Source organism: Salvia miltiorrhiza, chromosome 8 (genome assembly GCF_028751815.1).
Source record: "Salvia miltiorrhiza cultivar Shanhuang (shh) chromosome 8, IMPLAD_Smil_shh, whole genome shotgun sequence".
Lineage (NCBI taxonomy): Eukaryota > Viridiplantae > Streptophyta > Magnoliopsida > Lamiales > Lamiaceae > Salvia > Salvia miltiorrhiza.
In genome coordinates this window covers 46,945,745-46,959,271 of record NC_080394.1, presented here as the reverse complement: position 1 = coordinate 46,959,271, position 13,527 = coordinate 46,945,745, and the positions used below count along the sequence as shown (strand labels likewise).

Genomic DNA, 13,527 nt, shown 5'->3' with positions numbered 1-13,527 from the left:
TCTTATTTTTAGTTAATATTTTGCCTTAATATTATTTAAGGGGCCGAAGCCCATTATGTTTTAGTAGGCGGCTACCTTAGGTTAAAAAATCCTCATATATATGTTTGGCTTTAGAGAGGAGCCGCACATATATATTAGATATAGGTTAGGATTAGGGAGGGATTTTTAGGAATAGGCGTATTTTTTCTTCCAGGAGACAGCCGCAAGTTTGAGCAACAAGTTTCAAGAGTTTGACTTTTGTTTTACAATCTTAATTTTAGTGAGTTAAATTACTACTTTTCTTGCTTGGAAAATTGGAGAATTGCGGCTGGGATCATTTAGGTGGCAGAAGACTTGTGGTTACACTATTTTAATTTTGGTTCAATTACCTAGTTTATTTCATTAGTTTTTAATTTGCAGTTTATTTATTTATCGTACGTATTTGATTATTATCATGCTTGCTTTTATTTCTTTGATTGTGGTTAGTTTAATTATGAATAGCTAAACCATTTAATTCGGCGAGAATAATGAAGCATTAATTTAATAATTTGTGAGACCTAATTGGTTTTAAAATTGATTCCTATTGATTCCGATTAATTCCTAGGGTTTAAAGACAATTCCGATTTTATTTAAGTCTGGCCAACTTAAGTTTAATTGGATTACAGTCAATTAGTTCCTGCCAATCCGTAATTGTTGGAATAGGGTTGATTAGTGATAAAACTACAATGTTCGTAGTAGGAATTAATTGGTATATTAATTATTACTAGCGTCTCTAGGATAATTGATATAAATTGGGTTCCTTCATCTTAATGCTATTAGAATATTAAATCTAGGTCTGGCGTCTCCAGCTAGGTTATATTTTAATAAGGGAAATAAGCAGGTCTAGCGTCTCCAATCGTTTATCGACATAGTAAGTAGGAATTGGGGTACGTCCGTTGCGTTTCACGGTATCCTATAACTGGTTGGTTGATAGGGATTAATTAATCTTTGTGTCGATGATCAGAGCTTTGAATTAGTGTGGATTTATTTGAGCCGAATTACCTTTCTATTGATATTTTTCTAGAGTCTTTTATTTGACTAATTTTGCTTTCTTAGTTAATTAATATTCTTCTCAAATTTAAGGCGTGGTGGCATCACCAAAATTTATAGATTTTTGGGAAATTGAATGATTTTACCTGCTCTCTGTGGGATCGACCCTGCTTATCATCATACTAATTTGTTTTGATAATTCTGCAGGAATTATTTGGTGGAAAACGACGTCCACCACCCAGATTCCCCAGCCTCTTCCGAACCTCTCCCTACACCCCCTAAGATGCCAAAATCTATTCCCGCATCCCGGCTGGGTATCGCGGATTTGCATAAAATGTTCGATAAGTGTAACCGTCCTGAAGGACTGAGGTTTGAGCCCCAATCCAAATCCCTAGAGCCTTTCCGTAAGATGAACATGAACAAGGTAGCTATTTGGCGAGCCCAGATAGACGCCGGTTTAAGGCTTCCCCCTCCTTCACTCTTAGTGGAGGTTTGTAACCATTTCCGTATTCCCTTCTACCAAGTAACTCCGTCCGCCATTCGGAGGTTATATTGTTTTCATATTTTGTGCAAAGCTCACGGTGTCGAAGACACCACAAAATTATTTGTTCAAACCCAATCCCTAAGAATGCAGGGCAGCCCTTTGTACAGTTTTGCTGCCCGTAAGAAGTACCCTGCTACCTTCCTCAGCTCTTTAAATTCCTACGACAAGGGCTTCTTGTCCTACTACTGCTACGTAGTAACTACCACTGGCACTTGGCGCCAGTATGGTGCCCAAGAATTAGAATGGCATGATTTCCGTACCCAATACCAGCCTGCCTTCCAAGGAATCCCCTCTGATTATGATCTAGGGGTATTGGCTAACCTCAACGCCCTTAATGACAGAGACCCATTCCCCTGCAAAGATTTTACTGATAGTAATTCAGCCTTGGCAACCAACGACCTGTTTCCCCTGTACCCCCGCATAGCTATAGGTAAAATCACGCGTTAGTAGATGTATAAATTATCATTACCTAGATTCTAGCGATATAACCTCGTTTATTTGCAGGGATGTCGTGGAGACATAAGTGCCGCACCATGCTGCTAGCCAACCGCCCCACTGGCAGCGGGGGGCAGGGCTCTGGAGATACCAGCTCTAGGACCGACACCGCAGAGTAGCTTGCAGATTCTGGGGTGGACACCTCCCAGACGGTGTCGAACACCGCTGGGGTGATTACCCCTACTCAGCGCTTCTCCCCGGGTAAGGTGAAGGATATGGAGGTTCTGGGTTTGTTCAGCCCAGATAGTCAGAGGGTTGGCGGCTCGGGCTCCGGTTCTGGCCAGGCGGAGGGGGGATCCGCCACTTTTGCGGGTATCATCCCCGTGGTGGACATCTCTGAGGATGCCGCCGCTTCCAAAGAAGTCCAAGATATTCCTACTCCTGTATTCACCAGGAAAAAGAAGGGCGCCCTGATATCCCTTGCTGAGAAGAGGCGAAGGGAGAGTCTGAAAAAGGGCAGCAAGCTGGTGGACCCGGAGGCTGAACCAGCAGGTAAAGCGGAGACCACCTCCGTGTATGCTGAAGGGAGCAAGGCTCTGGCCCTGACTGCAGGGTCCTCGGAGGCCTCTGGCTCCAAGCCAGTCTCGTCCATGAAGGGGCGAGAATTTGTCCGCAAATTGCTTGCCCAGATCCATCCCAAGGATCGGAAGGCAACAAGAAAGATGAAGCGGGCGACACTGGCTAGCAACCTCGGCCAGCTGTGGATTCAGGTACCTTACATTATTTACTTTGCCTTAGTGATTTTGTTATTAACCTTTTGATTTCTCTGCTCTGACATTTTCCTTCTGACTCCCTGTAGTTGGAATCCCGAGTTGGTGAAGTGATCCAGTGCATCGACGATTATGATGCACTGGAGAAAGACCTGCAAACAGAGAGGGAGGCACAGGCGAAACATGACGAGGAAGTCACAGGCATGGTGGAGCGCTATAGCCAGGCCGAAGCGGAGGTCGCTGCTCTGCGGGCCCGGATTGATCAACTGGAGGTGGAGAATGCCTCTCTGGCCTCTGAGCTGGACAGGGCCAAGAAGGAGGGATATGATAACCTCGTCCGGTTTCAGATGCGGTATCAAGAAGAGCACAGAGAATCCAGGCGCCGCTGGAGGGCAGCCTGTAAAAATGCTCTGAGCCAGGGTTACGTGCTAGGGGCCCGTGACCAGCGTCTGGAGTTCTTCCTCTCCTCGCAGGGCCAGCAATATTTGGATATAATGCTGGAGGACACTCTGGTAGCCTTCCAGAGGACTCCTGACTATTTGGAGGGGTTCTCCTAGCTCTTCGCCCACGTGATAAAAGAAACTGCCTTGAAAACGGCGGAGATGCTGGGAGCACCAGAGGAGAAAGCCGATGCTCTGGACATGGAGGCCTTGATGGATAACATCAAGGATGAGGATCTCAACCGGCTGCTGAGCATACCTGCCAATTCCCCGGAGAAGCCTATGTGGTGGTACTCGATTCTGGAGAAGGCCCTATCCCAATTCGCATTTAGGGTTTGCTTGGATCCGGTACCGACGGCTCCCAAATATGAACCCAATCTCTACAATTCTCTGAAGACATTTGTGAGTTCCCTAAGGGGCTAGGTTGACACCAGCTCCCTGGGTTTTGAGCAGTACAACATGGAGCCTTCTCTGCCATCTGTATTCGATGTCTCCGCCTTTGATGCCTCCGTCTTCGATACCTCTGGCAATGCGGCTGCCTCTAAATCTGTGGACCAGCTCTTGGCTTTGTACCGAGATGAGAAGGAGTACACCCGAGAAGCCCTGAAGCTGTTGGACGTGGAGTGGCGGCTGCGTGAAGTGGATGACTCGAGCACACTGCCGGTGTTCGAGGAAGGGGGGCCCTCTGGCGAGACCTCTGATGCTGCTGCTGCTGCTGCTCCGGACCCCTCTGCCCCTGCTCCTCCTTCCTGACTGCCCCGACTATCTCCTCCCTCCCGGCTGTCACCGTTTCCTCTCTTTGTCAAAATTTGTAAATTTTATCTTTGTAAATGCTTTGTTATATTCGAATGTTACTTTGGGATGATTTTTCCCTTAACTTTTAATGTTGTAAATTCGCCTTTCTAATCTAACTCCGTGTTTAGTTATTCTTCATGCTATCTTCCCACAGACGGCGTCAACTGGTGAATCATGAATGAACGGGTGGTAATTTAATTGGTGAATTATAGTTGAATGATAAGTTTTACCTAGTGTTGGAACGTAAAAGATCGAGAGTAAGGACTGAAATTGCCTAGATTGAAAGGAAATTGTTGTAGTATTGAAGTAGAGAGCGTGTCTTTACAAGATACGGGTGCATGAGTATTTATAGATTACATGCTAAGGGTAAAATAGTAACTTCATCTCTAAAAACATGCTCCCCGCGTGGTTGAGGGCATAGTAGTAAATTTTCCCATAGGCGGGCGATTCCTCTGCTCTGGCGCATGGGCAAATCACCCTTTTATCTTTGATGATTTCTCTGGTGAAGGCCATCCCTCTGGCGAGGGTCATTCCTCTGGCGAAGGTCATTCCTCTGGCGAAGGATATTCCTCTGGCAATGACCGTTCCTCTGACGAGGTCCATTCCTCTAACCCTAATGAGTCCTTTGTCCTCGTTTATTCCTCTGCTCCGCATATATTACTCCTCATCAAATAGTACTTGCCACTTGCATGAAATTGTTGACAAGATGCATGAAAAATAATCTAGGATTAATATTCAGATCGTAAAATATAAAGATGATCCTGATTCAGAACTTCATCGCTGGATGAAGAATTGTTGGAAGAAGACATGGTTACAGTATGGAATAATGAAGAAGAGAGGAATGAAGAATGGAGTAATTGGTGAAAGAGTAGTATAAGTGTTTATTGAACAAATTAAGAATTAAAAAAAAGGGGGGATGAAAGTGCCGTTTGCAATGACACTTTCAAATTAAAGAAAAAATTTCTTCAATTTCCATTATTTTTAATCTCTTTAATTTCTTTTAATTTTGTGATTGGTGCATGCGAACTTCTATCCTCCCTCCACGCCGAGTGCGCAATTAAGTGCCCAGTGTGCACCTTCCCGGCTCGGCAACGGTAAGGGTCTCGCGTGAGCCAGGCGCGCTCCCGCTCATGGAGCCCAATTACAGATTTTCTTAATTATTTAAAATTAATGTTGAAATGGACACATGAATAGACAATATAGTTGGATGTCTGCGTCACTTCAACTAGTCATAATAGCATTGATTTGCTTCTTCAACTAGCCCCGATAATATTAATTCACTAGACATTGACAATCATGTGGAAAATTAAAATATTTAAAAGTTCATTTGTTGGGAAATAAATATTTGGTTATGTGCAAATCAAAATTAGGGGAAAGTTTTTAAACATAATTACCCCTTTATATTTTAAAATAATTTTAATAAGATTATAACAAAAAAAACTGTTGAAATATTGCTGAAAATTGACGACTAACAATGATAACCGAAACTTGGAAAACTATATATTCAATGAATGTGGGTTGATATTAAAATTGAAAAAAGATTTCGCTGTAGACATTTCCATTTTCTCAAGCAATGTATGTCCTTCGTCTGGTCGACCTTTGAACATGGTAATATGTCAAGGAAATTGGGTAGGCCACCCAGAAATTAAAAAAAAAAAAAGTTAAAAAAAAACTATTTCTGTTTCTTTTTTCTTCTTTACAGTGTAATAAGTACACGAATGTCGGAAATGGCATTGTTATGTACCCATAGTTGCCACTGCTGAATACGTACCGATTACTGCACATAAAACTCCCACGCCCATTACCGTGGAGCATATTGTAATCTGCACAAAAGCAACACCAAAATGAGGTTAAAATCCAAGATTATTTATTGAGATTTAATATATTTGGACAAACCTGAAATTTAGTTAATCTCCCGCTCTGTATTCTCATGTAGCAAGCACAAGGTAAGACTAGAGACTGTTTAATTAGCACACACAAGAATGCGAGTTAAATTAATTGAGGGGATATTAAAGTGGAGTGAAAAAGGATGGAGTAGATAAGTTACCATTAGCATAATAAGGAAGGAGCCTATAAGTGCCATCATGGATCCTGTGATTTAATGCATTTTATAGTGAGATAAAAATAGAAATAGTATGAGTTGTGAGTGTAATGAGTGTGCTTACCGAAGTAAGGGACTGTCAATGCAACGATCAAGGTGGAGACTACCAAAGTCGTTCTGATTAGTATAGGCGCGGTGTTGGAAGCAAGCTGATCCGCGGGCAGCAGCTCCTCCAGGGCCAGTGCCACCGGTGTCATTGACAAGCCGAACTTTGTTAGAGGGGCTACCACCTAAAACATATATATATATATATACATTAGTTGAACAAGTGTGTGTGAGTGTGTGTGTGTGTGTGTTTTCTCTGTCTCACCACAGCCCATCCCGCAATCTTGGAAGCAATTAATCTGGTGGGAAGGTTTAGTGTGAACTGAGGATTCGTGGCTTCGCCAAACATGAGATATCCCAAAACTGCGACGCCAGCGTAGAGCGAACCAGAGATCGCAAAGCTGCATCAACACATACACAACCTTGTAAACTAAATAATTGGATACTTGATGCGATATTGATGATTAGGTTTACCTAATCGCGAGAACAGAAGGGAATTGAGAGGGGTTCTCCATGGAGGAATAGATGTTTGGGAAGACGGAATGGCCACCATAGCAGAAGCTGTATATACCAATGGTGATAGGCAAGTGTGTGAAGTTCAAGGCCTTTCCGCTAGGATTGAATCCTATATCCGAAACCACACCAACCCACAACAAGCAGAGGACCACAAGGGCAAGAGTCACTACTCCACCAACTACAAGAATCAGAAATATTAGTAATCACAATGAGAGGTTTTGAAGGTAAAGATGGTCATGAAATATTACAGACTTGAAACATATGAGAGCAAGCTGAGGTTTCTGAGCCAGACTGTTGGGAGAATCACAAGGGTTGCAACAATGGCACATATTTGATACGAGTCGAGATGGATTCCAGCAATATGCACTTGAGCATTTGGGAAGGTAGCAGACAAGTTATCACTCATCATGATCAAGAATTCCACACATGAAGACTGCAATGAATATGATGATCAGCTCGTGAAAAATGGATTCAAGATAAGTTGACATATAGGGAAGGATACTTACATAGAGCTCTATATAGAGGATTACCTGCAGCAATCCAAATTGAAAGAGTTAGTAACCTAGCTATCTACATTTTCAACAACTATCGATCGAGTCTTTGTTTCTACTTACAGCAATGCATATTCTACCACCTAATCCGAAAGCAGCCTGTCCTATATCCGGGTAAGTTTGCAGCTGAGATGAGCTTTCTAAACATCTCTTCAACAAGATCCCAGTATAACAGGCAATGATTCCAAACATAAAGAGAAGCAAGAGACCAAACCATCCTCCCTCCTTGAGTGCATAAGGGGTTGAAAGAATCCCAATCCCACACAAAGCATTTGTGGCTGCATTTCGGAAGACCAATCAACGCGCAAAACATCATCAAGATTCACGAGTGAGCAAACGGTTAATTACCATTGAGAAGTGATTGTGCATACGAGCATTGCTGCAGGGGCGGAGGCAGTTCACTGATGGAAGCCCCAAACACAGAGACAGAAGACAGCTTTATAGGAGGAATCGAGGTAGGAACTATTTCTCTGTCTGAATTGGTCGCAGAAAGAAAGGGCTTCGTCAAAGGGGATTCAATATCTGGGGCCTGTGATCGCTTGTCTGCCTGAACCAAGAAAGAGCTGCCTCTGATGAAGCTGACTGATGGTGTCACGCTCGTGTACATGTCCATTGACTGCCTTTATAAATATAGAATAATTGAGGAGTTATTGCATATTTCATTGCTTTTCAGATAATGCTGCCATGAAACTACTTGTGAATTGTCTGAATTCAGACATAATAATTTTGCATAATTGACATCTCTGTTTCTTAACCTAAACCATAAATCTCCCAACTTGAGCTCCAACTCCAACTCCTACGGACTAAACCAGTTGAAAAAATAATATCAAGGCTACTCTATTCAAGTTAATTTTAGGTCATTCAAATTCCATCAATCGATACAATTATATACAATCACGCAAAAAAAATCCTAAAATTGGGCAATGCAATTATGTACCTGTAACTTTGAGGCCAAGAGGGGGCAGGATCAGGATCCATGAGATCATAGGAAGGGACTCGTGATAGGCCGGTGATGTCGGATTCGTTGTCGTCTTCATTGTCATGGCAAACCCTCTCAGCCTCGTCATCTTCGTCGTCTGTTTCAATCTCAATCGCGCGATCCATTCCGAATTCTTCTTCGAGCTGCTTCATGATGACTGTATCAACTCCTCTCCAAATATTCCTAGTCGATCGACGATGTGTTTTGTCGTTCGCAGAATTCTAACACGTGAACCAAACACCTTAAATTAACTCTGAGGTTTTGAAGGAAGATTTCTTTTTTCTTGAAAATTTTAAACTAAATTAGGATTGATTTTCATTCTTCTTTTCCACAAGGGGACGACGCCTGAGTTGTAGGAGAACTATGAGAAAGAATTATTTTGAACTAATAAAAAAACTATTTTCACGGGAAAAAATTAAGACTAACTGGATCCGAGTAGATGTACTGGCACGACCGCTGCTATCTTGAAGCTTTACCGTCGGATTGTTCTCTATTTTTTTTTTTAGTTTTAAATTTATTCATTAATATGCGTATGCATGCAGTGCAAATTGTGCAATGTGTTTTGAATACAATTGTACGTGGTTAATTAACTTAATTAATAACCTTTAGAGATTGACTATTTCATATTACGTCAAGATTTGGTACGTAGTTTTGGGATAAAGAGCAGTGACCAGTTATTCTTATCCAAAATATGAAATTTCTGTTTACTATATCCATATTATCGCGATCTATTGTAGTCAATAATTATTTCCTACGTACACTTGTAAACAACTTGAAAATTAATTCAGTAAAACTATCATCATTCTTCAGTGATTTGATTTAAGAGTAAATATCATGAAAACCCATGAAGTATATCCGCTTTATTAAAAATATCCCGAAACTTCCAAAATGTTCTATAAACCCTCAAACTATCAGGTTTTTATCAAATATATCCCGCATCTATTTTTCGGTCACCAAAAAACGTGATGTGACTCGCCGGATACCACAATGTAACTTATATTCTATTTTTGTAAATGCAATGACAAAAACGACGTCGTTTCGTACCATATTTTATCGTGTTTATCCATAATTCTAGGTTATTAGCGGGAATTTCAAACATGATAGGAGTGAATTTTAAATTTCAAAGTGGATTTTTTTAAATGATATGGTACGAAACGACGTCGTTTTTGCCATTGCATTTAAAAAAATAGAATATAAATTACATTATGGCATCCGACGAGCCACATCATGTTTTTGGTGACCGAAAAATAGATGTGTGATATATTTGATAAAAACCTGATAGTTTGAAGGTTTATAGAACATTTTAAAAATGTCAGGGTATTTTTGATAAAGCGAGTATACTTCAGGAATTTTCATGATATTTACCCTTAATTTAATATTATTATTCATTGATTCGTATATAGAAATTATAAAATAAATTACGCGTGTTATACATTCTGAGAAAATAATAAATCGGTTGAATATAAATACATATATAGAAATTGTGCATATATACAGATTATCGTCGACATGATACGAAGCAAATGAAGAATGGAAAACATAACACAATTAAATATCGAGATATAATTTAATCATATATAGAGTAATTGATAAATAATTTTATTGATTCTTAGAGGTTTTATTTTATGAAAGTTTTAAATCACCCAATATCACCTTTATAAACTATACACATGAAAAAAAGATGACGTCACTAATTATTTGGAGTTTTCTTAGAGCATCCGCAGCGCTGGGTGCGATGGCCGGATCGAACCCGGCCTATCGCACCCAGCGCCGTTGCTGCACCCGGGAGCGAAGGGAGGGGGGCGATGGGTCGCACTCGGCTGCTGTGGGAGCGAAGGAAGGGGCGTGTTTACACGCGCCCCTTTTCAAACCAAAAAAAAAAACAAAAAAAAAAGGAATGGGTGCAATAGAGGGTGCAAGCGTTGCTGGAGTGGGTGCAATAGAAGTGGTCCCACTTCTATTGCACCCACTATGGGTGCAGCGTTGGAGGTGCTCTTAACAAGTCAAACTTAAATCAAAACTTAAGACATAAAACATACTCCCTCCTCCGTTCTTATAAAAACAATCATTTATAAATGACACGAATTTTAATAAAGTAGTTGAATGTATTGTGAGTGAAGTAAGGATTCCACTTATTTTGAATGAAAAAATTACCAAAATTAAATTGGATATATTTTACGAGAACGGACGAACATAACAAAAATTGGATCGCAAATTATTGGGTGCGACCGTCGCACAGGTGTGCGACGGGTCGACCCGGCTCCAAACCCGCCCTCCTGACCCGAAACCCTGACCCGCGTGGGTTTGACCCATACTCCTAATTATTACATTTGTTTATAATAATTGTTACTTTTAATAAACATAATATATACATTTGTTCATATAAATGTATATTGATATGTATAATGTTTTATATTGAATGAAGGTAAATATTTATATTAATATAAGTATACATTTGTGCGACCAAATGTATATCTTATGCTTATTAAAAGTAAATACTCCTATTAGGGTTTAGTGTTCAGGCTTAGGGTTTAGTTTTCACCTATTAGGGTTTAGTGTTCACGCTTAGGGTTTAGTTTACAGGGTTTAGGGTTTAGAAAATATAATACTGTATATTAAATGAAGGAAAATACCTATATTTATATAAGTATACATTTGTGCGAACAAATGTATATTTCATGCTAATTAAAAGTAATAATTATTATAAACAAATGTAATAATTTAGGATTTAGGATTTCGGGTCTGGAATGCGGGCCGGGTTGGGCGCGGGTCGGGGCGGACCCGTCGCACAGTGTGCGACGGTCGCACCCAAAACCAGCTGAAATTGGATATATTTATGAAGACCGAGGAAATAGTATTTTACATTTAAGGAGTAATGCAGGCTATTTGGTCTAAAAAAGCAAAGAATAATGGTAAATCACATACTCATTAAACTTATAAATTACGTATTTGCATTTGACTGAGTTTGTTTCCAACTGAAAATGGAAGCATATACGCAACCAAAGTAAAATCAGACCCAAATTAGAGAATAGAGATACTAATCAGCGTCATACTCACATATACAATTCAAAAAAAATACAAATATTGACGATAACTGAAGTCTTAACAACGAAAAAGTTGCAGAAAGAAAATCTCACAAAATAATTAGTAATTCTATTTGTCAATCTGATTAAGCTTGCCAAGACCATTGCACCGAGCGCACACAATTTGAGCCTGATCTTTCCTTGCCGCATTTGCCCTCAACGTCGCCCCTGCTTGTCTCACAAATCCTGCTCCGTCGCATTCCGGGCACCTGAAAATAATAATAATAATAATAATAATAATAATAATAATAATAATAATTCTTAATTTTAAGTATTAATGAAAAAGAAGATTTATTTTGATTTTATTCTGACGTGTCTTTGCGAGAGAAGAGGATGGGGAAAGCCGTTCCAAGCAACGCCACCGCGGCGGCGCCGGCTATCAGATAGACCGTCCCGTCGGCCGAGACATCTCCCACGGCGGCGACCACCGTCAGTTGCTTTCTCTCTCTGCTCTTCTGAATTCCACGGCGCGAGGAAATTGTTGAGCCGAGGAATGCGGCTCCGCCATTGAAGCTGCAGAATGATGCTGGAGTGGATTTTTTGATCGAGTTGGCGGGGAAGAGAGCTTGGAATTGAGCGATCGATGCCATTTCTGAGTTTATAGTTTGTTTGATTTTGCAGAGTTGCAGATTTTGACTCAGATTTTATAATAGTGACACATATTTTTTGCGATGGGGAAGTGAAGTGGATAAGAGAGGGAACGAGGCATTGGATAATGAGGCCCCACTTTTACTGGAAGAACCACAATTTTTTTATTTCTTTTTTCTGTTGATTTATATGGTTCTCACTTCTCACTATAGGGATGGAATATTATATTGCTATCACTTTCATTAAAGGGTAGTGCTAAATGGCCATAATTATGGCTGCCATAACAGGTTAGAATAGTAAATTTGTACTTTGTTATACAGAACCGATCACTTACCCACCGTGGGCAAGCATAACGTGTCCACCATTGATGTGATAATTTTAATTAGGAAAGACAACTAATAAATCTTACTCTTATTAAAATTATCTTACTATAATTACAATTGCCACATCATGGTGGGCACATTATGCATGCCCTACGGTGGGTAGGTGATCGGTTCTGATTTGTTATAATGATATATTTAATGATTTTTAATTATGGATTTATCATTTTACAATATTACCCCTATATATATTCTCTATCATTAATAACTAACGATTATTTCCTTATATATGTTAAGGTAATTATATTATGTTTGACTAATTAATAATTACCTAATATATATATATATATATATATATATATATATTGATTTATTTGTTGATTGTTAACTTGATTTTATTTTAAAAGGGTATTAACTGTTAAGCCACGAATATATATATATATATATATATATATATATATATATATATATATATATATATATATGGGCGCGCTCCAGTGAGACCCCCTATTTTTCGTGTAACATGAGTACAATGAATAAGACATATAATACTAATGAACAAAACGTATATCTAATGAACAAGATGTATATAATGATGAAAAATAAAATTTTAAAAATTCGTAATGAATAAGACATGTATATTGATGAACATGGCCGTATATACTGATGAACAATGCAGTATTTACTGATGAATAACAAAATTTAAAATATTATGCTCCCTCCAGGATTCGAACCCTGCGAAAAAAAATCACCCTCCAGATACAATATCAGCCATAGGATTGATAAAATAAACGCACCAGATCGTGCCCTAGATCTCACTAAAATTAGGGGGTCTCATTGGAGTCTCACTAAAATTAGGGGGTCTCATTGGAGGCGCTCCAATGAGACCCCCTAATTTTAGTGAGATCTAGGGCACGATCTGGTGCGTTTATTTTATCAATCCTATGGCTGATATTGTATCTGGAGGGTGATTTTTTTTCGCAGGGTTCGAATCCTGGAGGGAGCATAATATTTTAAATTTTGTTATTCATCAGTAAATACTGCATTGTTCATCAGTATATACGGCGGGTGGGATTTTAAAGTACCCACTTTGATAATATGTCTATGGAAACTACCCACCCATATAATATGTCTATGAAAAATACCCAAAGTACAATTGATGTTGATAGGTAGGCATTGAATTTTGCTAAAGTTCTTACACCTTTCTTACACAAGTACAATTGTGTAAGATATGTAGTTAAGAATTGTTCAAAATATGAGAAAATGACATTAATTGCTAACTCACGTCACTTTCATGTACTGTAGGTTTGAAATTTTTGACAAAATAGGCTACGTTTGTGCGTTATAAAATA

General features: G+C 39.6%; 2 protein-coding genes across 4 annotated transcripts; both read right to left on the bottom strand.

Moving 5' to 3' along the window:
• Positions 1–5,495: 5,495 nt before the first annotated feature.
• Positions 5,496–8,590, bottom strand: LOC130996849 (amino acid transporter AVT1E-like). 3 transcript variants are annotated; one of them, XM_057922111.1, is made up of 11 exons: positions 8,143–8,590; positions 7,554–7,825; positions 7,269–7,483; positions 7,161–7,184; positions 6,907–7,087; positions 6,613–6,832; positions 6,404–6,539; positions 6,158–6,323; positions 6,040–6,083; positions 5,889–5,951; positions 5,496–5,815 (listed from the first exon to the last, which is right to left on the bottom strand). In XM_057922111.1, exons 1-11 carry the CDS (start codon positions 8,334–8,336, stop codon positions 5,729–5,731), a joined length of 1,602 nt encoding a protein of 533 aa, XP_057778094.1. In that variant the 5' UTR covers positions 8,337–8,590; the 3' UTR covers positions 5,496–5,728. The 3 variants fall into 3 exon arrangements, with proteins under 3 accessions (XP_057778094.1, XP_057778095.1, XP_057778097.1); XM_057922112.1 differs by having other exon boundaries at positions 6,404–6,501; positions 8,143–8,576; XM_057922114.1 differs by having other exon boundaries at positions 7,554–7,821; positions 8,143–8,280.
• Positions 8,591–11,205: 2,615 nt separating this feature from the next.
• On the bottom strand, positions 11,206–12,096 carry LOC130996848 (uncharacterized). Its single transcript, XM_057922110.1, has 2 exons — positions 11,580–12,096; positions 11,206–11,476 (listed from the first exon to the last, which is right to left on the bottom strand). Exons 1-2 carry the CDS (start codon positions 11,855–11,857, stop codon positions 11,338–11,340), a joined length of 417 nt encoding a protein of 138 aa, XP_057778093.1. The 5' UTR covers positions 11,858–12,096; the 3' UTR covers positions 11,206–11,337.
• Between the last annotated feature and the right edge of the window lie 1,431 nt (positions 12,097–13,527).

What these genes read in the sequence shown, in the direction of transcription:
- LOC130996849 (XM_057922111.1), bottom strand. Translation starts at nt 8,336, where the DNA reads ATGAAGCAGCTCGAAGAAGAATTCGGAATGGATCGCGCGATTGAGATT. An exon ending in CCTTCCTTATTATGCTAATG is followed by an intron (nt 5,952 to 6,039) that starts GTAACTTATCTA and finishes CTAATTAAACAG; the next exon opens with TCTCTAGTCTTACCTTGTGC. An exon ending in GGAGATTAACTAAATTTCAG is followed by an intron (nt 5,816 to 5,888) that starts GTTTGTCCAAAT and finishes GCTTTTGTGCAG; the next exon opens with ATTACAATATGCTCCACGGT.
- LOC130996848 (XM_057922110.1), bottom strand. Translation starts at nt 11,857, where the DNA reads ATGGCATCGATCGCTCAATTCCAAGCTCTCTTCCCCGCCAACTCGATC. An exon ending in CTCTTCTCTCGCAAAGACAC is followed by an intron (nt 11,477 to 11,579) that starts GTCAGAATAAAA and finishes TATTATTTTCAG; the next exon opens with GTGCCCGGAATGCGACGGAG.